General features: G+C 27.2%; 2 protein-coding genes across 2 annotated transcripts; both read left to right on the plus strand.

Moving 5' to 3' along the window:
- The first annotated feature begins 5,959 nt into the window (after positions 1-5,959).
- On the plus strand, positions 5,960-6,922 carry LOC117175308. Its single transcript, XM_033365015.1, has one exon. The coding sequence runs from the start codon at positions 5,960-5,962 to the stop codon at positions 6,920-6,922; it is 963 nt and encodes a 320-aa protein (XP_033220906.1).
- A 1,888-nt stretch (positions 6,923-8,810) lies between these two features.
- LOC117175309 lies at positions 8,811-9,857 on the plus strand. Its single transcript, XM_033365016.1, has 2 exons — positions 8,811-9,452; positions 9,534-9,857. Exons 1-2 carry the CDS (start codon positions 8,811-8,813, stop codon positions 9,855-9,857), a joined length of 966 nt encoding a protein of 321 aa, XP_033220907.1.
- The last annotated feature ends 16,484 nt before the right edge of the window (positions 9,858-26,341 follow it).

Here is a 26,341-nt window from a genome sequence, read left to right on the forward strand (position 1 = left end):
CGGTGCAATTCAGAAGATATTTCTCCAGAAAAAAATTATATACAAATATTTTTTGGATTCTACGTTTAACTAAAAATTCACTTCTTTTGTTAAAAATTCATCTTTTTGGTAGAAAATTAATTTCATTGTTGAATATTCATGTTTTTTGATTATAATTCATATTATCAGATTAAAATTCATCTTCTGTCTTTAATTTTTTTAATGCAGACTTATTATGTTAGCTAAAATAGCACCTTTTTGTTGAAAATTCTTCTTCTGGTAAAAAACTGATTTTCATGACTGAAGATTCATGCTTCTGATTGAAAATATATATTTTTAGGTTAAAGTTGAACTGTTACGTTAAAAATTTGTCTCATTTAATTAAAAATGCATCATTATTGTTAGAAATAATAATCTTAGGCTTAAGTTTTTTTTATATAAATTTAATCTTCTTTGTTAACAAGTATTTTTTTCGTTAACAATTTTAACTATTTGGTTAAAAATGAAAAAATGAAATTTTTTATATGAATTCATCTTTCTTGGTGCAAAATTCAAAAAATTTAGCTATTCTTTTAAAACAAAATTTTCGACAAAACTTTCCTTTTTGGCTTGAAATTGCCGTATTAAAAATTCCTTTTTTTTTGGTTCTAATTCAACTACTTCTGATATGAAATTACAATTTTTTTTGTGACCAAGTTTATTAATTTTGTTTTTTGGTAAGATTTGTCATTTTTTCAATTCATTTTTCTATTATTAACAATATTTTGTAGATTCTAAAGCATTTTTAAATTTCTAAGTTTGCAAAAGTCAGATCCTTCTTCTTTTACTTTTTGAAAATGTATAAAATTCTCTTTCATAACCGCATCTATTTTCGATCAAGAAAATTACTTCTCTTCATTTTCAAAAGATGGTTTGAATTCAAGGAAAAACTTTTTGCAATTTCCTCCTCTTTTTTTTAATTTTTTTTTTTACTATTCTAAAACAATTTTTTTATATTTAAATAAATGAATTATAATTTATGCAAGTCGAAGTTATCCTAATTCGAATAATATTGAAGCTGATTCTTATCTCGTAATTTATAATTGTGAGTCCAATTTTCGACCGAACGGGAAAATTATTATTATAGCCAAATAGATTTTTCAGATTCCATAGAAGGCTGCATTGAACATATTGATTTCCTTTCAAATTTGTTGCCACATCGCTGAATTTCAGTATTTGCAAATTAAAAGCATAAATAAATGTTCGGGAAGAATTTCGTGGTACTGCGAGAAATCCGAAATTATTTATCGATTGAAAGTAATGGGAGAGGCCAAGAGAGAAAAATAGAAAGAGTGGATAACAGCCATAAAAAAATTTGTAAGGTGTCATCAACACAGTTCGTAAGACATTAGTCAAATAATTGTAAAAATATTATTACTTTCAACAAAAGTAGTTTAATTCTCTACTAATAGAAATTCATTTATAACAAAATGCGAAAATTTTGAAATAAAAATTTGATTTTGTAGAGATTTTCAAAAACCAAAAATAAATTCATCATCAAGAAAATGAATTTTCAAATTATTAATTGAATTTCCTGGTGAGGAAATAAATTTGAAACTCAGGAGATCAAATTTCAAAGAACGACTCACTTTATACAAAAAATAAAAATTAATTTTTCACAAAATTCAGAAGTTTTCTACTAAATATTTGAACTTTTAACTGAAGAAAGTAAACTTATAATCCAGCATAAAATAGTGAAATTTTAATTTAAAAAAATTAATTTTCAACCGAAATAAAATCATTTACAACGCAATAGTTATATTTCAAACTAAAACAGAAATGTTTCAACTATTAGTTTTTCAAATTAGGAAATGAATTTTCAATCAATAAGATCAATTTTTGACCAACAAGAATTATTTCCACCAAAAACAATTAATTTTTAACAAAAAAAATCGGTTTTCAAATTTTGCGCTCAAAAGATTATTTTCTAATAGATGAACATTAAAATAAAAATAGATAAATTTTAAAGTAAATAGTTGAATTTTCAACAAAATAGTGGAATCCTCAAACAAAAAAGATTAATTTCCAACCTAGCAGTTACATTTCTGACCAAGAAGATTAACTTTCTACTAAAAAAGGCAAATTGTTAACAAGATACATCAGTTTTCAAATTTTGAACTAAAAAGATTAATTTTCTAACAAAAAAGATAAATCTTCAACAAAAAAAATTAATTTTTATTGACAAAAAAATTTCAAATCAAGCAATGAATTTTTAATTAGGGAGGTCAATTTTCAACTAACAACAATAACTATTTACAAAAAAGATAAATATTTTACAAACTTTAGATATTTCCAAACAAATAGTTGAACTTTTAACAGAAGAAGATGAATTTTTAGCTAAACCTAAAAATAGTGAGAATTTTATTTTTTAAATTAAATTTTAATCAAGAAATTTTTATTTATATAGAAATATTTTGAAGAAAAATAAAAGTTTTTCAACGTACATAATGAATTATCTACCAAAAAAATCAATTTTAAGCAACTTAGTTCCACTTTCACTAAGGTAAAGGATTTCGAACAAAAAATATGTTATTCTTAGCAAACAATTTAATATTGGATATTTCAACCAATTAGATGCACCAAAAGTCAGATATAAAAAAAAAATAATTTTTTCTGATTTTAAAAATCAAATAATTATAACTGGTTTAAAATAAAAAATATTATTTTTTATAACCAATGCTGAAATTCACAACAACAACAAAACATTAATATTAATCATTTCTTTTGTGATTTATTTTTTCTGACCGTCACTTCTTACCAATTTGTAAAAATGATTGCGTTTTAATAAATAATAGCTCATTTTTTCCGGAAAAACATTTTCTACAACTATTCTGTTTTCAATTTTGAAAGTAGACTTTAATGTAGCTAAAATGGTAAGAACAACTTTTTTTAAGAGGAAAACATTTTTTAAACAACTAATTATTTCGAAAGATTATTTACTTATTTTAACAATTGTGAACAGTAAGGCTATAGAGAATATTTTTTCGGAAAAAATAAGCCATCATTTTTTTTAAATGCAATAATTTTAATAAAATTGGTATAAAGCGAAGGTGAGAAAAAATTCAATTGCAAAAAAAAGGAGATCCACTTATAAATAAGCAGTTTAATCAAAAAATACGTTTCTGACAATAACTCAATAATAATAATTGAATAATTGTACAAATTAATTGTCATCAAATTACAAGAGTTTTAAACAATAAGGTTAATATCCTAACAAAAGAGATTAATTTTCAAAAAATGGAGCAATTTTATTCAAACTGTTGAATTTTTAACTGAGACGAATAAGTTTTCATTCAAAAAAATTAATTAAATGATAGGGTTAAAGAATAGCGTAATAAGTTTTTTTCGAAAAAAGAAATTCTCCAATTTTTTATTTACTTATTTTTTATTTTAACAGGTGCCGGGTTTGACTTGAAGTTTCCCATGTAAAATGCATGGGAAAATCACTTTTTTGAGTTTTTGGAATAATTTTGAAGGGTTTGAAAAAAGGTTGCAGTTAAGTATAGAGGGTTGTAGAGAATTATCCAATAAAGAATGTCATGTGCCAGACATAGTTTAGACACCCATAAAAGACCTCCACGAGTACCTGAAAACTACCTTTGAAACAAAAAATTTCAATTCTTCATAAAATCGACCTTTTGAGCACTGTATTCTGATCTTTTTTCACTTAAAATTTTTAATATTGGGCTAGTGGAATATTTATTATCATTGGTTAATAAATTTTCAATTATTTAAACAAATCGAATTTGTTTAAATAATTTGTTTCGAAAATTTGTTGTTTTTTTCCTTAAAATGATTACTGTTATTCTAGTGGAGTATTTAGTAACATTGGTTTATTAATTTTTCATTTTTTAGACAAAAGGAATTTGTTTAAATATTTTTTTGAAAATTCCTTTTTTCCCTAAAAATTATTAATATTGGTCTAGTTGAACATTTATTAACATCATTTTATTAATTTTTGATCATTTAAGCAAATGGAATTTGTTTAGGATAAATTTGTTTCCTTCAGATTAGTCTAGTGGAATATTGAGTAACATTGTTTTATTAATTTATAGCTGTTTAAACAAATGGAATTTCTTCAAATAATTTTTTGTCTGAAAATTTGTTTTCCTTAAAAATTATTACTATTTCTCTACTTGAGTATTTATTAAAATTATTTACTTAAATCTTCATTATTTAAGCAAATGAAATTTATCTAAATATTTTCGTTTCGAAATCACTTTAATAAAAATTATTACTGTGGGTCTAGTTTATTTTCAACAATCTTTAATTTTTTTAAACAATAATTTTTCCACAAAATTTGTGCATTTTTCTGAATTATTGCAACAGTTCTTTCCAAATTCTTAAGAGGAACATGTAATATTTTAATAGGTTCTGAAACGTATTCGAAAAATAATATAGATTGAGATTGTATAAGAAAAATATTAAAAGAAAAATACATATATCAACAATAAATATATAAACATAAAGAAAAATATTAATGACTAGTTATTAACTGATTCTTTTACAAGTTACATATTCTCGAAATAGTTGAAAGCTTATTGATGAATAAAATTAAAGAAAATAAAATTTCAAATTGAAATAAAAAAAAAAAATAATTTGTATAATAAAAGCTTATTTATATTTTTAAATACCCCTATTTCAGTCACATAATTTTTTTAATGTGGCTGATGTTCATAAAAAAAACAATGAAAACAATTATTGCTGTTTTTTTATGTTCCAAAATGATCAATTAATTATTATTAGATGCTCAAGTTTGTTCACAATATGAATTTACATAAGGATTTAATATTAACTACTTTCAATTAGGTTACTTGTTTAACTATTTATTTTAGGGTTATGTAACTGAATGTCGGCTTGAATTCATATATGAAAAGTTTGGTTTTATTTTAAATATCTTTACTATAATCAGTTATAATTATTTAATTTTTTAAATTTTGCGACGGTGTTGAATGAATATCTTAATTCAATTTTCAAAATTATATATGGACACGTTTCAATTTTTCCTCAAATTTGTATAAAAGGTTATTATTATTTAATTATATTACAAATAAAATTTCCTAGCATGATTTCAAAAGATTATTATTAAATCCAAGTAATGACAAATGAAGGATTAAATTTTAAAAAATGTAAAACATAAATAATTTGCTTGATTCATTGAAAATAATTGTTGAACGCTTTTTAAGTTGTGAACTGTTTAATTTATTATTAGCTGATTAATTTTGTTAACAATATTAAAGTATATAAAGATTGAATTCAGATTATTTTAAATTAAGAATTATATTAGTGCAATAGTAATGTAATTATTTTCTTACAGCATTTCTAAGGTTAGTAATCATATATAAATATATTTTTATTGTTTAATAATAAAAAAGGGGGAACAAACTTATGAGTTTAGAGAAATTACGGACAACCAAAAGCTATTTTATAAACCAGTATTCGAACTATTCGTGATCTATTTGCGTTACATAATTCGTTAATTAATTCTTTTATGTTTTATTGTGAATTATTTGCAATTAATCTCGAATAATTAGCTTTCAGTGTATATTTTTAATTTTATAATATTAGAAGACTTATTGTTTTTCGATCTAACAAGAAAAAAACAAGAGAATTATGCAGCAAAAGTTACACAATTAGAATTTAATTGATAAAATTATTTTTTCGTCACTGACATTGTATCGAAATCATATTATTTAAAATGTAAAATTTTTGTTTATAAACAAATCACTGAAGAGGACTCCCACATGGATTGTCGCACAAAATGTAATGATTGATTTACTAGTTGGGATGGTCCTTCGAGCCGGATTACCAACATTTACGAACATCACAACGCAGTATTGATACATGAAAATTCTTTAAATATCTTTCAGCTTCTATAATCTACTGTATAACAGGTGAGCTTGTTCCAAAACTACTCATTTATTTCCTTTTATCGGCAACGATGGCAAACGAGCAGCTTGTTATTCTAAACAAAAAGAAGGGTACTATCAAGGGTCAAATAGCTAATTTTAAAAACTTTTTGGCCAAATATCGTGAAGAAGAACCGGATGCAATAAAATTAGGTTTGCATTTGCAAAGATTAAAAAATACTTCTAAAAAGTTTGACGATATACAGGATCAAATCGAGTTGTTAGACACAGAGACACCCCATATCGATCTTGGCCTCGACCGTTATGCCATTCAGGATGATTATCTTTTAGCATCAACGCAACCAGCAGATCAATCTACAGGTACTATAGATCGTACTTTGGACATTCAACAGACAAAGCGCAGGGTAAAGTTGCCACTGGCTACATTGCCAACCTTTAGCGGTCGTTATGAAGAGTGGCTTGCTTTCAGGGGTTCCTTTACATCCTTGATACATGATCAAACGGATTTAACTAATGTAGAAAAACTCCAATATTTAAAATCAGCACTTAAAGCTGATGCAGCACAAAAAATATCCGTTTTTTCGATAACTGAAGAAAATTATAATCGCGTGTGGCAACTCTTAGAAAAAACATACCAAGACACACGTTTAATCATTTCCCGACATCTTAGTTTAATTCTGCGTCTGCCTGTCCAAGAAAAGCAAACCTCCGAAGTTTTAATAAAGTTATCTGATGACACACAACATCACATGTTATCACTAGCTTCATTAGGCGTAAAGATCTCAAAAGAAATTCTAGTTCAAAACATTGATGAAAAATTGCATAAAACGACATTAGAAAAATGGGACAACACCCTAAAGCCAAACGAACTCCCTAGACTCGATGATATGTTGGAATTCTTATACAGAACAGCCACTCGTTTATCTCAGCGAGAATCTCAGAATAAAAATCTCAGCAAAGACACAAGTAGCACACCAGCCAGTTTTGGAAGCCAAAGGAACACAAAAACAGCTTTCCTAACATCGACTATATAACCACGCCCGGCTTGTAGATCCAAGACTCACCTCACCCTCTTTTTCGATGTGAGAAATTCCGCAGTTTTTCAATTCCGGCAAGAATTCAAGTTGTGCAAGATGCCTCACTTTGTCGAAATGGTATTCGATTAAATCACGAATTAGAGGAATGTAAATTCGGTAATTGCATGATTTGCGACAAAAAACATAACACTCTCTTGCATCTTGAGTCTTCATCCTTTAAGACATAGCTCACAAGACCCACAAGAAACAGTGATCGATACATCTCATTAACGACAAAAATTTCAATGAATCAATTAATAACAAGCGCAGTGCTTTATTGATTGGATAAAGATAGACAACCGATACGCTGTCGAGCTCTTCTTGACACCTGCTCATCTGCTAACTTCATAATGGAGAAATTAGCCACGGCACTACGATTGTCAAAGAAGAGATGTTCTGTTTCTCCATGTGCATTAAATAACCTAACAGCAGTCGCTAAAGCTGTAGTCAAAATAACAATTCGTTCTTTACATAGCAGTTATAAAAGAACACTTAGCTTTCTCACGATTCCACAGATAGCTGAATTAGTACCAAATGATATCATTCCTCGGGAAGTGATCAAAATACCTTCGAGTATACAACTCGCTGATCCAACATTTCATTTGCCATCAAAAGTGGACATGCTTCTTGGATCTAGACTATCGTTATCCATGTTTTGTGGGGGTCAAATCATATTATCGGATCGGGCTGGCGATTTAATTTGACAAAAAACTGAACTAGGATGGATCGCAGACGGAAATGTTGATTCCACGTCTCTCACAACATCACGCGCGATAAAATGCAATTTTTCGGAGTTTAGATATGAGATTTCTAAATTTTGGGAATTGGAAGAGGAGAATCACGATCCGTAGCCTTAAAACGCCTTAATAGTCTCAAACGAAGATTTAAGCATCAACCCGAACTGATCAAGGGGAATTTGGTTTTTATTTACCACATCATGCGTTATTTAAGGAAGATAGTTCAACAACAAGGGTCAGAGTAGTCTTCGATGGTTCAGCAAAATCCGAATACGGTCTTTCGTTAAACGTTACATTAATGGTAGGACTTACATTACAAGATGACATACTATCGCACATACTTTGATTCAGGCTCCACATATACTACTACTGACAGGCGACATTGAAAAATTGTATCGACAATTCGAGATTCGAGACGAAGACAGAAGGGTTCAAAGAATTCTGTGCCGCGCGATGGAATAAATCCTGACTCCCTTCAATTAAATACGGTGACATTTGGAATCAGTTCTTCCCCGTTTCTTGCCACACAGGCTATTAAGCAATTAATTAATGATGAAGGTCATCAACATCCAAAGGCAGCTGTTGTTCTTGAAAGAGATCTATAAGTGGATGATCTCATCACAGGACCAGAAACTATTGAAGAAGAGTTCAAATACGTGATAGTTTAATAAAACTGCCTAATCTTGGCATCAATAAAAAAATCCAATTTAATTATGGTAAAACTTTAAAAACCCTTCGTATTTCATGGAACTCCAGTAGTGATAGCATAATCAACTCGGTGCACTCTCCCGTACTAAAATCCAAAATTACTAAAAGAACGGTACTCTCTGAGATTGCCAAACTTTTCAATCCCCTAGGCTTACTAGGACCAATCATATTATTCGCAAAAATAATGATGCAGAAACTCTGGGGGCAATTAATGTTTCCATAAAAAAACTGTTTTTTGGACCGATACAACAATCGTCTATTTTTGGATAAATAAGTCTCCTCATCATTTAGAAACTTTCATTGCAAATCGCGTCTCTCAAATACAACAAAAAACGAAAATTCAAGATTGGAGACACGTGCGCACGAATGAAAACCCTGCTGATGGATTATCAAGAGGTAAAATGTCCGCAAAATTTATTTTAAATGATCTTTGGAAGTTTGGTCCAGATTGGCTTCACCGTGAAGAATCTACTTGGCCTACAATCGAAATTCCATTATCAAATAAATTCCCCGGGTTTAAGAAAAAATTCTGCTTAAACACTCTTCCGAATTCAGAACTCTTTAACTCATCCATGCCTCAATCTCAACAGCATCCCATGGTCTTGCCACGATCAAGCCACATCCCTGGGCTAATAATTCTCAACGAGCATTTGGAAAACAAACACGCCGGGATACAAACAACGTTGTATGCCATACGCCGACGATTTTGGCCCCTCGATGGCCGAAGTCAAGTGCGAAAGATCATTCGTAAATGTATCAGATGCATCCGTGTAAATCCGTCGACAGCTGAATACTTAATGGGAAACTTTCCAAGCATTAGAATAACACAAGCGCGTCCATTTAGTAACGTTGGAGTCGATTATTGTGGTCCATTTTACATAAAAGAAAAAAAAATTTGCAATCGATCACGAGTCAAGGTTTGCGTCCCAATTTTCATCTGTCTCGTCGCTAAGGCAGTGCATCTCGAAGTGGTTAGTGACATGACCACCGAAGGTTTCCTAGCTGCTCTACGTAGATTTACAGCTCGACGTGGAAGGCCTAATGTCATATATTCCGACAATTGTTTCCAATTTAATAGGTGCAAATAATGACCTAATGATATTAAATGTCTCTTACAATCTGAGATCCACAATGAAAGGGCTTCTCACGTCCTTAGTGACCAAGGGGTTAAATGGAGATTCATTCCCCCTTTATCGCCTCACTTTGGAGCAATATGGGAAGCTACGGTTAAGGTATTCAAACATCATTTTAAACGTGTCATAGGTGATGTCCTTTTTACCTTTGAGGAACTTAATATGTTTACCATCGAAGTCGAAGCGATCCTAAATTCACACCCTTTCACACCTATTTCTCGTGATCCAAACGACATGCTTGCTCTCACTCCTGGTCATTTCATAATAGGTGACTCTCTCACAAATCTACCACAGGTGGATCTCACTTCAGCATGACCTTCCGCATCAGCGCGATGGCTACACATACAAAAAATGCGTCAGCACTTCTGAAGAAGGTGGCACAAGGAGTATCTCAACGAGTTAAACATTCCGCATAAGTGGAAAAACGGAGAACACCAAATAAAGGTGGAATCCATCGTTCTCCTCAAGGAAGACAACATTCCACCCATGCAGTGGCCAAAGGGGCGTGTCATTGAAACATTTCCTTGATCGGATAGAATCGTGAGAACTGTCAAAGTGAAAACGGCCAAAAATACCTTCAAACGAAACGTGACAAAACTAGCACCCTTACCCATTGATACCAACAACGTCAACGCTTGAAATTGTGGCCAAGTTTTCCTCTTTTTATTTTTTTATTTAAATCTATCGATACTTCTATGTAAAATGTTGTGCGCAGATAGATTATAAAAATTCATGATTATAAGCTTGAAATTATATATTAATCGTCCTCTTAACCGAGGGGGGGGGGGGATGGATTGTCGCACAAAATGTAGTAAATAAATAATTGTAAAATATTATTAATAATTAAAATATTCACAAATGAAAAACAAAGCAATGATTATTCGAAAATTGGGGTAGTTATGAAAATAAACATAAAAGTTAGCGCGCGCGTGCGCGCACATATGGTCATCTAGTAGAAATTAAAATTTATGTCCCGATTTTTCGTATGATTCTGTTTCATTATCTTCCCGAATACTTCCGAGCAATCACGAATTTTTCCGAACGCGTTCTTTTAACTTCACGAGTTCACGTGCATCTGCGCACGCAGATATATTTGTTCGCGCGTTAATTTTGCAATTGAATTATGAATTGTAAAGTACACAATTGAAAACAATCTTTAACTATATACGTAGCTTCGAATCGATATTTGTGTACATTTTTTCTTTCTTTTTTAAAATATTTTAAAAGCAATTCAGAAAAATTATTTGTGAAAAATAAAAAAATACGAAATTTTCCGAAGAGTCTAAATAAAAAATGCTTATTATCTTGAAATCTTTCAAAAACCCTGAATACTTCAAAAAATGTATTTCAAAATCGTTAAAAAGGTACACTTTTTTCGATTATTTAAATTATAAGTACATTTTTTTAAACCTGTAAAATTTCAAAACTTTCCCTAAAATATCCCAGATTCTTTTTTGAAAATTTTGGATATCTTTTAAATTTAAAAAAAAATATTCTTCTGAAATTTATTTTTGAAAATAAAAAATGGTTTTTAGTGTTCCTAGTAAACATACAAACTTTTTTTTATTCTTATAAAACCTTTCCTAGTTGATAATATATTTATCTCGCACTTCGCGCTCGATAATGTATTTACCTCGCGCTACGCGCTCAGTCTTTGTATATTCCTCACACTTGTGCACACACTTTTTTAAACTAAAGGTGAAGGCATCAACAATAGTAACTTCGTAATTGTGAATTCTCTTTTGTTAAAGCTCCTTTAGCTTTAACGAACATATTCTCATCGCGTATCTCGCGCTTCGCAATCGAGCTTGTCCTTAAAATTGTATATCATTTCCATAAATTTATATTATTACAATTAAAACAATCTTTAACTATATACGTAGCTTCGAATCAATATTCGTGTACATTTTTTATTACTTTTTTAAAATATTTTAAAACAATTCATAAACATTATTTGTGAAAAAAAATACGAAATTTTCCGAAGAGTCTAAAAAAAATTGCTCATTATCTTGAAATCTTGCAAAACCCTTAAATACTTCAAAAAATGTATTTCAAAATCGTTAAAAAGGTACACTTTTTTCGATTATTTAAATTGTAAGTACATTTTTTTAGACCTGTAAAATTGCAAAACTTTCCCTAAAATACCTCAGATTCTTTTTTGCAAATTTTTGATATCTTGTAAATTTAAAAAAAAATATTCTTCTGAAATTTATTTTTGAAAATAAAAAATGATTTTTAGTTTTCTTAGTAATCATACAAACTTGTTGTTATTCTTATAAAACCTTTTTCATTTCGAACAAAAATAAAGGTTTGTGAGCTCAAATGATAAATTATCAATTAAAAAGTGGTTGATGTATGCTTTCCATACACTATACAGTCAGCAACATAATTGTATGTGTTCTCTTAAATTCCATTTTTTCAGTTATCGAAAAAAATTCTTGATTAAGTAAGTATTGTTTGAACAAATAGAAGTTTATTAAACATTTGAAGAAATATATAAAAATTATGTAATTATTTAAAAAAACGTAGCATGGGATACTAATTTGAAAAAAATTTATATCTCTGGCTCCTTTTTAGAAATTTTGAAAGAAGACAATAAATAATTATTTAAATAATTACATAATCTTCTTTAAAAAATTACGGGCTATAAACAATAATAAAAAATTACATCTCAGTCAGAAAATCCAATTATTTATTACATTTTTCGGTAAATAAAAAATTGTTTAAACACTCTACATTTGTTTTAACAATTGAAAATTGTTTAAAAAGTCATCAGAAATATACAAATTTTTCATTAGTACTTATTTGTATGAAAAAGACGACGAAAATTACTCAAAACTAACAATAATATGTAAAAATGTAGTTTTTTAAATTTTTGGGTCATATTTTGGGTGCTGCGGGGAGGGTGGGTAGGGGGAGGGGGGTAGCAATAAAAGTTATTTGTATTGTTTTATTTTGTAGACATTAAATTACAAATTTCATTAATCAATTAATTATTATATATAATTTATTTAAATATTAAAAATAAATATTAAAATAAAAATAAAAAAAAAACTTCCCACGTTTCGATAAAACCCTGGGACATGAGTTCAATTTTTCGAAAATTGAACAGTTCCCCATGTTAATTAAATGGAATTTTGAAGTGCCCGGTGGCAAGTGTTAATATTAGAATTTCGAAAAAAATACGGATTTTTTTCTTTGGAAATGAAAACTTTTTGGGGGTGTCTTGTCCTGTGGCTCGAAAAGCGTTTTTAGACCACCCTAATGATGTCGCTCCCTATGAAAAAATAAAACTTAATATCATTGAAAGTTAAATTCGTCAATTTAACTTTACCGATCTTAATTTTCTTGTATTTTAAAATTACACCAAAAATTTCTACCTGAAAAGCTTTACACCTTTGATTTTTTTCTGTGTTGAGACTAATTGGTTGCAAACTCGTTAACCGACAACCCTACATTTTGAAACTTGTTTCCCTGACCTAAAAACCCGGTACGACGTTGGTTATTTAAACGTTCATTTTATTTCTCTTGCATTTCGCATTTTACGTCTCTATACTGGTACTTTCCTTTAACGCTTAGAACTCTGGCAGAAAACGATAAATTAGAAAGAAATGTTGAACGCTGGGAAAGTCGAGTCTTCAAAGGATACCCTTCTCTCCGCCCATCCCCACTACTGCTTCACCAACCCTCTTGCTATTTACAGTGCGTCTGTGAAAAAACATGGCACTCTAAGGGCTGGTGGGCAACAAGGTTCGAGAACTGCCCTTTCGATGAGGCAGTTTACGTACCCTGAATTAAATACCCCACTAGAGACACATTTATTTGCTGGCAACATTTTCTCACCCTCACGTCGTTCTAACTTTCTTTTAGAAATAGTTATATGAAAATCCCCTCATAAGTTCATATGGGAACATATATTTTCACTAGAAAGCAATGAGTTTTTCCAATCTGTCTTTATAGATATAGTTTTTTTTTCTTTTTTTCCGTTACGAATACCAAATGTCTTTCAATAGTTTAGCGCATAGGGGAGACCATCCTAAATTGGATAGTCGTTAATTTAAAATACTAATGAATGCAAAATAATTTATTTAAAATTATTAATTAATTTAAAATACCAATGAATGTGAAATAATGTATTTAATATTATTATTAGTTAAAACCGTACTTAAATTACGTAACTGATTATAGGCCCTCTCTAAAACCCCCCTACCCTGTAAAAAAGCGTAACAAAATATTTTTATTTCTTCATAAATTTTTTGGTAGTTATTGCTAGTTATATTAGTTTAAGGCAATGTGATGAATGTAACAGCTGATCAAGTCAACCCTAAGATCAATATTTTTTCACCCATATTGAAAAATAAAAGTTTAAATCACGCGGAAATTTTTTTCGGGAAATGTTGATAAATATTAGAGGATCGTTTGTGGCCTTGCAAAGAGTTGGAGGAAGAAAAAAGTTCATTTATGCAAATAATGATTATCGACGGACACATTTAGGTTTTGCAGCAGAAGTTTGACTTTTAACTTTCTCTGGCGGTAATCATGCAATCTGTTTTACCCACAGACCCCTAAAAGTTCGAAGTTGTCTACTGGCTGCGCTAGTGCTGCTTTGACACAGCTGATACCAGGCTGATACTTATGTCAGACCAAATATGTTTATTTGCATTTCAAGTGCAAACATTAGTTTTTGCATTATTAGTGCATAATGTTCGTGAGCGATTTTTGTTGTTTTTCTCACTTTGATAAATATAAACCTCATAACTAGCCTATTGACAACATTGCAAATTGCTTGCAGGGTTTGACGACAGCACGGTCGGTATTCCTCCAAAATAGAAATTTAAAAAAAACTTTTCACTATTCTAATTATTTAGGACCAGAGACAAATTCTTGCATGCCTTCTATTTATTGTGCCAAATTTTTAACGCAATGTCTCATTCCTTGTGGACGTAAGTTGGGAAAAAAAAAACTTCCACTGGTATTTTCTTCAAAAAAATTTTTTTCTCAAAATTGTCACCGGAACAAAGCAAAGACATGGACTTTATTACCTACTCTTTCATTTCCCAAACTTTCAGAGCGATACCTTATTTCGTTTAGACGTAAGTTGGGAAAGAAAAATCGAAGACCAGGTTTGGTCACGTGACCCATTCGTCACATGGCCTTAATCTCGTAATAATTTAAAATATATAATTTTTTATATGCAGAATAAACCAGTATTTCAGATAAAAATTTCAAGTTGATTAATTTATTATAAACCAAAAAATGTATTTTCTACAATAAAAGATGGTTTTTTTATAGTTTCTATCAAAAAGAACAAAATTTATGCAACAAAAAAAGAGATTTTAAAACCAAAAAGACGAATTTACAACAAATAAAGATTTTTTACCAAAGAAGAAAATGGAAGTTTATCTAAATTGTTGAACCTTGTAACAAAAAAAAATGTTAAATATAAAAATTGAATTTTTAAACAAGAGATATGAGTTTTAAGTAAGAAGTAAATGCAATTTTAAGACAGGAAATGTTTTTTTACCAATAAAGGAGAATTTTTAACTACAATAGAACAATCTTAAAAAAGTAGGAAAGTCACATTTTTACTTTTAAGATTAATTTAAAACAAACAACTTTTTTCCACCAAACAGTTACATTTTAAACGAAATACAAGCCTTCAATCAAAAAAAATTATTTTTCAACAATGTAGTTTAACTTTCATCCAAGTAGTTGAATTTTCAATGGGAACAGATTAATTTTCAACAAAATAGTTAAACTCACAAACAAAGAGATGAATTATTAATCAAAAATTTGAATCTTCAATAATAGAAAATGTGAATTTTTCAACAAAAATAAGTTTATATACAAAAAAATTGAATTTTCGATTCACAAGACAAATTTTTTTCAACCAAAAAGGATGAATTTAAAAAAAAATAGTAGAATTATCTACCATATAGTTACACTTATATCCGAGAAGGATGAAGTTTGTACTAAAACAGAGTATTTTGTAAGAAAAAATGAAATTTTTTGTTTTTAAGTTGAACTTTTTTCCAGGAAAGATTTCAGTTCATTTTCTTACAACAAAATATACATTTTTCACGAAAAGTAAATTTGCGATGAAATATTTAAATTTCCAACAAAACAGTAGAATTTTAATTTAAAGAGTATGACTTTTTAACAAAATAGTGCAGATCATCTTTTTAGTTATAAATTTTATTATTTGATTGAAAATTTAACAATTTCCTTAAAAGTACATTTTTCTTTATTGCAAATTCAACTGTTTTTTTTAATTCGTCTCAATGCGTTAAAAATTTAACGCTTTTTGTAGAACATTAACCGCTTGTTTAGAATTCATATTTTGTTGTTGATAATTCAGGTGAATCCTTATTTGAATAAACACATTTCTCAAAATTTCTTCTTCTGATTTTAAAGTTCACACTTTTTAGAAGAAATCATTTCCTAGAAAATTTACTTTTTGTTTACACTTCGTATTTTCAGGTTAAAAAAATCAATTGAAATCTTCTTGTACACAAATTCAACACTTTTTTGAAAAGTTGTCTTTTTAAAATAAAAATTCAACTATTTTGGTAAAAAGTAAAATAATTTTATTTAAAATTTTACTGCTTTTCTGAAAATTTAACTATTTCATAGAAAATTTACTTTTTGTTAAAAATTTATTTTTTGTTGTTGAAAAATAAACTAAAATCTTTGTAGATCAAAGTTTAACTTAAAAACAAAACAATTACGTTTTTTCTTAGAAAATTCTTTGATTGTAGTACAAATTTCATCTATTTTCACTAATTTTTTTCAAAAATTCATTCTTTTTTCTTTGGCTAAATTTGTCTTCTGAAATCAAAAATTCTATTTTTTTGCTTAGAAACTTATTTTTGTTGAAAATGCTTATTTTTTATTATTGAAGATTTACATTTTTTGTTGATAATTCATCTCTTTGGTTTAGAGTTAAATTATTTTGTTAAAAATTAATCTGTTTAATAGAAAATTCGCCTATTTGCATAAAAGTTAAAATAGATTTAAAAAAAAAAAATTTTTTATTGAAGATTGATCTTTTCTAATTGAAACTTTTCCTTTTTTGGGAAAAAAATCATTTCCGTGGATTAAAATTTAATTTTTGTTGGGTAAAACTGCAACAGTTTCGTGTAATTTTTTTTTTTTTTTGCTGAAAAGTCTTATCTCTTGTTTGACAATTTAATTTCTGTATAGAAAATGCATCTTTTGACCTCAGGGTTCAACAATTTAGATAAACTTTTTTTTATCGAGAAATCTTTATTAGTTGTAAATTCCTTTTTTTTGTTGGATGAATTTACTCATTTTGGATTTAAAATATAAAGTATGACACCTTTTTGTTGGGGACTTTACTCTTTAGGTTGAGAATTTAAACATTATGTTAAAAATTCAATTATTGTATTAAAAATTTAAGTATTCTTTTGAAAATTTGACATTTTTGTTTGAAATAAATTAATCAACTTGAAATTTTTTAATTTTATATCTGAAATACTGTTTTACTCTGTTTCTAAAAAAATTATATGTTTACAGCATTGCGAGATCAAAACTCTGTTATTTAAATAATAATAACCAAAGAAAGAGGAAAAATTAATCAAGGAAAAATCCTAATTTAAAATAATAATTGGATGTTTACATAATCCTTTTAACAATTTTTAATTGTTTTTAGCAATTTTCTCTTAGAATAGAGATAGAAAGTCACTGTTAAAAAAAACTGTCCACTTTTGGTCAAACTTTTAATTAGATTAAGGTGATACCTAATTATTAACAATCAATATAATTGTTTGAAGAATTTATTATTAGTATTATTATTCTCTTGATTAATGCTAGAAAATTGAAGTTTTTACAAAAATTGTTCAATCTTTGCCCAATTATTAATCAGAGCAAGGTAGATAATTAACTAAACTTAACTCAATGATTTTTTTTTATCAATTTGTTATTATTTTAAATAATATCATCTTTCAATAATGTTAAGAAGTTGCGATTATAACAAAAATATCCAAATTTTTGTTTACTTTTCACATAAAATTTGGTAATAATAATCAAATTATAACAAGCATAATTGCTTAAACAAATTATTATTGTTCGAAACTATCTTTTATAACTATCTTTTATAATAATTAGCTTTCCTTAGATAATTGTTTATCATAGGGTTCCCTCTGAATTTTATTTATTATTTGTTTATAACTAAATAGGCAAACCAGATTTAAAGATTTTTGAAAAAAAGCCTGCACTTTCTAGCATTTATTTAAGAAAAGATAGTTTTAAACAATAATTAGTTCTTTAAACAATTATTTTTTGTTAATTTTAATTATTTATTACTATAATCTAAGTTAAAAGTGGACAAAAAGTTTAAAATTTTAGAAAAAATGGCAACTGCCTAGTACTTATATGGAAGAAGATAGATATAAACGACAATAATTTTTTTAAAGAATAATTTTTTATAATTTAAGTTAAGTATTAAATTACTTCAAATGCAAAGTGGAAAAAAAATTTAAAAGTTAAAAGAAAATCGCAATTTTTAGTATAAAATATCATTACAATAATAATAATTATTATTTCAACCAAATTATGTTTGTTAACATTAATTAACTATTACCAAATTCTAATTGAAATTTTGAGAAGAAACGGAACCTTTTTGAAAAATTGGCGACTTTGTAACTCTTTTCTCAGCGACAATTTCTAAAAACAATTATTAATAATAATACAATTATAATAATAATTGCGAAAAATCATAATTAGCTACAAACACCAGCTTAAACCATATTTTCACTTATGGGTTTTTTGGGACCCTATCAAATAGACTTATAAGGGGTGATATTTGAAAAGTAATATATTATCCGTATTCTGTAGCTAATTTTTATAATAAATGTCAAGTTTAAACTTGACGCAGCTAATATTGACGATCCTGAATAAAATTTACAAAAACGTATTTTTATTCTTATGGAAAATACGTGTTAAATTTCATGGGCCTTGCGCCTTCTCTCAATATCATTTCTTTCCAAAACAAAAATAAAATGGATTAAGTTAATTTTTTCTAATTAATTTACAATTTATATCTTTTTTTAATAATTAAGGTAATTTTTTATAATTAGTGACAATAGATAATGCCATCTACAGTAGACAATGATTGATTAAGAGTGCAAATACAAGAAAAATAATTAAACTTTTTATCACCAGTATGAGAATACTTTTAATTAAATTCTCTAGATCATTTTTTCTCATTTGAGGGTATTAGATTAATAGACCATAATTAGAAACTTTAACTATTTATGGTTAAAATTAAATTTTTCTATTGAAAATTTATCTTTTTTAGTTATAAGCTCAAATGCATGGTTAAAATTTGAACTTTTTGTAGAATGATATTAATTTTCTTCACTGACAATGCTACTAATTTATTTTTCTCAAAAATTTATATTTTTAATTAAAAACTGGTCTTTCCTGGTTAAAAATTAATATTCCTATTTAATCATTATTTATATCTTTTTGTTTAAGATGATTAGCTATAAATAATTTTGTTCTGGTAAAGAATTCCACTATTTTGTTGTAAATTCGTCCTTTTTGTCTAAATTGAACTGTTTTTATATTAAAATTTAACAATTTTTCTTCAAATATTAACTTTTTAACGTGTCACTTATAATTTTATTTAAAACCTTAACAATTTTGTCGTAAATTAAATTTTTTGTTAAAAATTCATATTTTTGGATTGAAAATTAAGCTGTTTTCTAAAAAAATGCATCGTTTCGGTTTAAAAATTCTTTAACTTGATATTTAATTAAAATAATTCGTTGAATAATAACTTTTTTTTTAATTCTTATTTTTTGTTGAAGCTTTAATAAGATTGGTAAAAAAAATATTGGCATAAAAATAAACTATTTATTTGATAATTTAGCTATTTTAGATGAAAATTATTCTGTCTCAGTTGAGTATTCATCTATTCGGCTGAAAATTCATCTTTTTTATAAAAAATTTAATTCTTTTAGTTCAAAAATAAGCTTCCATTTTAAAAAGTAAAGCATTTGGTTAAATGTTTAAATATTTTCTAAAAAATTAATTTTTTCAAGATTCATAATTTTAGTTCAAAATTTATTTGTTTGGTTTCAAATTTGAATATTTTGCTGAAATATCCTTTTTTTGCTCGTTTGAGAATTAGTTTTCTTATCCAAAAGTGTAACTATTGAATTTTTATCTAAATAACAGTATTTTTTATTGAGAATTGGTCTTTTCTGGTTGTAAAATAATAATTATATTTTGTTCAAAATTTGTCTTATTTTGCAATAATCTTTTTGGTTGAAACTTCACCCTTTTTTTAAATGCCATTACTTGGTTGAGAATTAATTTATTTTCTTTGAAAATGTCACCAGTTTCTTCAAAAGTTTTTTTGGTAAAATATTATTCTTCTTGTCTAGAAATGTAACTTCTTTTTTGAAAATTTATCATTTTTAATTGAGGATTCAATAATTTTGTCACGAATTCAAGTATTAGGTCGTAAATAAATTTTCTCGTTGAAAATTATTTTTTTGGGGTTTAAGATTCAACTGTTTTGTATAGGAATTTTTTTTATTTTGTCAATTATTTTTGGCTTAAATATTTAAAAACTTGGTATTAAATTAAACTATTTGGCTGATAATGAAAATTTTTATTCATATTTTTGAATAAAAAGCAACTTCTTGGTAAACAAAATAAGTAGTTTGGTTAAACCTTATATTGTTCATTTTGGAATTCAACTATTCTGTTAAAATTTGTTGGTTTTTTCTTTAAAAAATAATTTTTTTTAGAAATTTCACTATTCAATTTTTGTTTGTTAATTTGTCCTCAATCAGTTGTAAATTTAACAATTTGGTATAAAAATTAATTTATTTGGTTGAAAACTCGTCTATATTGGTAGAATATTAATGTTATTTGCTCAAAATTTATCATTTTCTTTGAAAATTTAGTTATTTAAAGTTATTATTGAAAGTTCGATTTTAACCTTATTATTTTCAGTGAAAAATTCATCTTTTTTTATTTCAATTCAACTGATTGAAAATGCGGTTTTCTGTGGAATCGTAATTTTTTTAACTGAAAATTTATCTTTACACTTTTTGGTTAAAATTTTAATTGAATTTTAGTTAGAAATTCAACTAATTTGTGAAAGTCTTTTTTTTTGTAAAAAATTCAGCTATTTTATTGAAAATTAGTACCTTTGGTTTGAAAATTGATCTTCGAATGGTAGAAAAGTCATATTTTTGGTTTGAACTTTTCGGGTTGAAAATTGAACTGTCCTCTAAAAATTTAAATTTTGGCTTGAAAATTCAACTCTCTTTTTGAAAATGCAGCTTCAAAATTTTCTGCGTCATCAATATTGATCTTTAATATATCGAAAATAAATTAAATTTTGTCACGTTAGGGCAGACCCCAAACCCTCCTTCAAAGTGTCACGTAATATGTGGAAACTCCCATATATTAAGTGAGTGATAAATATCGCAGGGGTCACAGCGATTCAGGAGTTCAATTTGAGGTAAAAAGGGGAGTTCATTCTGAAAAAGGGGAATAAAAAGGGAATTTAATTTATTATTAAAAATTTTATAATATATGGTATCTCGAGATAACATAGCAAGCCCCGGGATAGAAAACTGCATAGAATTCTAATGATAAATTCCAGATGAAAATAATCCACTTTTGTGGGAACAAAATTAATTTTATAATATAATTTTATGTAGTAAATAATAATAGTATATATAATACTTCTAAAAAAAGGCCAGAATTTTTTTTAGAAAACGTTGAATTTGACGCAAAGTAGATGAATTTTCATCTGGAAAGGATAAATTTTCAATGACATATTTGGATCTTTAAATTAAAAAGGTGAGTTTTTAACTGATAACTGTTAACTGCTAACTGTTCAGTTAAAAGTAAAAATAGCCCTAAATTTATTTCGGGAATATCTTCAGGTGTTTTTTCTGTTTTTTCAGCAAATTTATTTTTCAAAGAACTATATTTTTTATAATTTTTAGGAATTTATTTTATAATAATGGAAAACAATTTAAAGTTTCTTATTGAACCATAACGTACCCTGCAATTTGACAAATGAAAAAATCTGACCGTTTCGCGAACACATTCTCATCGTGCGCTCAGCGCCTAGGGCGCGCAATTGTTGGGACTCACGCTTCGCGCTAGATAATATATTTATCTGAATTGTGAATTCTCTTTTGTTAAAGCTCCTTCGGCTTTAACGAACACATTCTCATCACGTATCTCGTGCTTCGCACTCGAGTTTATCCCTTAAATTTCATATCATTCCCATAAATGTATATTATCATAATTCATAACTTACATTAGTTTTAAAACAGACGTAGTTTTATTATCCCGTTTAATGAAAAATTGGCATTTGAAAAAAAATTGTATTGCAACTTTCGTCGTTTTTTCATAAACTTATTTTGCTCATTTTTAACGTTTTTTATGATTTAAGCTTTACACATACGGTCTACTGAGCAGCCTTGCCGATTTTTAACTTCTAGAATTTTTTCATGTCGTCCGTTATTTGGCTTAAAGGTTCATTTTGGTGTGTTTTTTGGAATTTTGTAAATGCTTTAACTCTGGTAACTTTTGGTTTTATGGAAAAAGTCATTAGGATAAATTGTTCAACTTTTTAAATAATTTAAACTTCCGTACAGTATATTTTTAAATTTTGAAAAAAGTAGTCTCAAAACTATTTAAAATAGGCTCACTTTTTATGATGAGATTGTAAAAAAAAACATATATAAAAATTTGTTGGCTCTACTTTCGGTGAAAAAATGTTATCTATTTATTTTTTCTTAGCTTGTGTCGTGTGTCGAAAAATTAAATTGTTGTATTTTCAATGTTTTTTTATAAATAAAACAAAAACCACGTGACCTTGAAAAAAGTGAATAATAAGAAAATTTGTAGATATTTTTTTGGATGCACAATGTTTGTCTTATCATTGTTTTTCCTATCTTGCATAGTTTGGCCGCAAAATGCAATTTTGGATTTTTGATTATTTTTTTGTGCAGTCAAAATTGGAATTTTCAATTATCCGGAAAAATCCAAAAAATTGTTATAATAATCTTCTAGGCCTATCGAAAATTATCATTTTTCTTCACAAAAATCTTAATATCTTCTCTGATGAGAATGTAAAAGTTATTTATTTGCCATCAATAATTTTTTGATAGTTCAGTTTTTGGTTTTAATTGTAAAAAATACAATTAAAAACATAAAAAATTTAAATTTTTAAAACTCCACACACAAGACGAAAAAGTTAGGTTAAAAATTGTCTATATACCTTCGACGTTCACTCCTTGATGCTACATCATTCAAAATATGGATTTCAAACTTTTACCTTAATTATTAATTAAACTAAGCTCCCTATCAACAAATTATAGGTGGCCTTGGATTAAACTTGAAAATATCTCTACGTCTTTTTTTGTCACTAAAAAAAGTCATTTTTTAACGAATTATATGGTTTTCGAAATTCAGGTATCGATTTAAAAATAAGGGAATAAGTTAAAAGTTACTTGAAAATAACATATTGACAATTCACTGTTTACATTCTCATCAGAGAAGGTATTAGATTTGTTTAAAATTTGCCCCCCCCCCCCCCCAGTTTTTGTCAAACGTCTACGTTTTGAGACCCCCTGAATCCGAAAAACAGGTTTTTACGAATGCCTGTCTGTCTGTATGTCTGTCTGTATGTATGTCTGTCTGTCTGTGAACACGATAACTTTTGAAAAAATTAATCTATTAGATTGCCCTTTGGTTCACTCGTTTAGTCTCCTAAACTAAAGGTCAAGTTCGTTAGCCAGCCATTTTGGATGAAAATTCGAAAAGTGGGCACATTTTGAATATTTTTGAAACCACTTTTTAAAAAATTCAAAAGCTATATATGGCATTTTCTAAATCCAGAAAAACAAACTAAAATGAACGATTTAAGACAAACAACACATAATACGAAAAAAAGTCTAAAAAAGAAAAACGTTGCTTTTTGAAAGCCCTACAAGATTATGATAACAACTTTCTGAATTTGGTCAAAAAATTGAAAATTCAAAATTTGGTCGTACAAAAAATTTTTGATACCACATTTTTTCCAGGTGTATAAATTCTATCCGCGGTTGTTCATAGTATTTCAAAATTTAAACTATTTATCCTTCTGACCTTTTTTTATAAAAAGAAAATTATCAGAGTTAGAGCATTTTTAAAATCCAAAAAAACAAACTAAAACGAACATTTTAAGCCAAAAAACGCATGATATGAAAAAAAGTCAAAAGAAGAAAAACTTTGCTTTTCGAAAGCCCCACAGGACTGTGATAACAACTTTTTTAATTTGGTCGAGAAGTTGAACACTCCAAATTTGATAGTACCAAAAATAATAAAAAATCAAAAAATTCAATTTTTTGGCGAAACTATGCAAGATACGAAAAAAATCAAAGAGCTCAAATTGCGCGCCCTGGAAAGAACTACAAAGTGAAAATGAATCACTTTTCGATATAAGCTACGAGAAAAAATGAGACAAAACTTGCTCATCCAAAAAAGAGCTATAATTTTTTATAGGACAGTTAGTTTTTGCTTTAGTCGTAAAAAATAACATTCTAAATATAAATATTAAATTTGTTTGAAAAAACGACAAAAGGTATGAACTTAAATTACCAGACAAAAGTTGTTCGCCTAAAAAGATCTATAAATTTATTATTAATCATTTTTCGATAGGACGAGTAGATTTTTTTCTAATCGTAAAACATAAGATTAAAAATTAAAAATTAACTTTTTAGCAAAAACACAGAAAAGACGAAAGAGGACATAGGTTCATATATAGGACCCTATATAGGTTCCTGTATTAGATCCTATGCAGATGCGCAGTAGATTTTATTTAATTGTAAAAAAAACAACATTAAAAATAAAAAGAATTATATAAATAAGGAAATAAGAATTAGTATGATTCAATTTTTATGCATATTATGAATTGTAATTATATATATTTATTGAAATGATACATGTTTCAGAGCAGCTTAGAATACAATTTGAAGAAAAATAAGAAACAAATACAAAAATAATCATGATAAATACAATTTGCTTTTTATTTTGCAATTTTTTAATAAGTAATCCCTGGCAGAGTTACATAAAAAATCTATTATAATTGATATAAAAGTGTTGTGTATAATGTAGAAAAGTTGACAGGTTGAACAAAATCGAGTGCAAAGCATGAGATACGTGATGAGAATGTGTTCGTTAAAGCTAAAAGAGCTTTAACAAAAGAGAGTTCACAATCACAAAATTACAGTGGTTAAAATAATTACAGTGGTATTAAAATATTTGCGTGAGAATGTGCGAAAATGTAAGGACCGAGCGCGTAGCGCAGGGTAAATCCATAATCGAACGCGAAGCGCGAGATAAATACAACATCGAGCGCGAAGCGCGAGAACCAACAATCGCGAGCCCTAGGCATTATTATGTTAAAAATTCAACAACTTTGTTAAGAACTCAACCTTTTGGGTTAAAAATTCAACTATTTTTGTTGAAAATTCAACCATTATATTGAAAATAAACTTTTTTACTAAATATTTATAATTTCGTGTTGAAAATTTAAGTGTTTTTTTTTAATTATCTTTTTGGCTTGACAATTTAAAAAACTAGTTGAAATTTTTATTCTTACTTTATAGGAAAATTTTTTCTTATGGAAAATTCAACTATTTCTTTAAAAATTAGAATTTTTGATTTAAAAATTTATCTTTTTTTGATTAAAAATGTAACTTTTTGATTAAAAATATAATCTTTTTTCGTTGAGGATTTAAGTATTTGATTGAAATCTCCACAATTTGTTCAAAAAGTCTTCTTTTGCTAATTAATAGTTTTTTTTATTTAAAATTGAAATACTTTTTCAGTGAAATATCGATTATTACTGTTCTCCTGGAAACTTTCTTTTTTATGAATTTAAATACTTGGTTAAAAGTTGAACTCATTTATTTAAACTACATCTCTTTGGTAAAAAAATAAAATAATTTTTGAAATTTCTTCTTTTGTTTTGTTGCATATTAGTTGCTTTAACTGAAAATTTAACTACTTCATTATTAATGTGAAAGTTGTCCTTCATAGTTGAAAATTCAACTATATTGTTAAAAATTCTGTTATTTGGCTGAAAATTTTATTACATTGTTAAAAATCTAACAATTTTTTTAGAAAATCTTTATTTTTCATTTAAAATTATACTAGCAGAAATTCAACTGACATGTTACAAAATTTCTGGTTTGAATGGAATTTATAATTTTAGTTAAAAATTTGTGTCTTTGTTTAAAATTGTCTAGTTTTTGTGGTTAAAATAATCTTCTTAGTTGAAGATTCATGTTTTTCTTTAAAAATTCCACTTTTTGGTTAAAAATATAGTTTTTTATTTAAATAAGCATTTTTCAATTTGAATCTTAACTCTTATGTTGAAAATTTATATATTTTGGATTTTTTTCATAGAAAATTTAAGAACTTTGATAGAAAATACTACGATTATGTAAAAAATTAATTTCATTGTTGAAAATTCAATCCTCTCATAGGAAATTCCTCTTTTTAGTTCAAATTTGAGAAAATTTGGTTGAAACTTTGTTTCTTCTTTTCTTTTTAATAGAAAAATTTATTTTTTTGTTTGAAAATTCATCCTTTAGTTAAAAATTTAACTATTTAGTGAAAGGTTATCTATTTTTTGTAAGTGCAATATTTTTATTTGAAGTTTCAGGCATTTAAAGCGTTTTGATTTGTCTGGAATTTCTGTTTGTAATTCTGAAAAAAATAATTTGAAACTTTGTGAAAACAAGGGGAAG

This window comes from Belonocnema kinseyi, chromosome 6 (assembly GCF_010883055.1).
Source record: "Belonocnema kinseyi isolate 2016_QV_RU_SX_M_011 chromosome 6, B_treatae_v1, whole genome shotgun sequence".
NCBI classification, from domain to species: Eukaryota; Metazoa; Arthropoda; class Insecta; order Hymenoptera; family Cynipidae; genus Belonocnema; species Belonocnema kinseyi.

Coding starts and splice junctions, on each gene's coding strand:
- LOC117175309 (XM_033365016.1), top strand. CDS start 8,811: ATGTCCGCAAAATTTATTTTAAATGATCTTTGGAAGTTTGGTCCAGAT. Junction 9,453..9,533: donor CTCGACGTGGAAGGCCTAAT/GTCATATATTCC, acceptor TTACAATCTGAG/ATCCACAATGAAAGGGCTTC.
- LOC117175308 (XM_033365015.1), top strand. CDS start 5,960: ATGGCAAACGAGCAGCTTGTTATTCTAAACAAAAAGAAGGGTACTATC.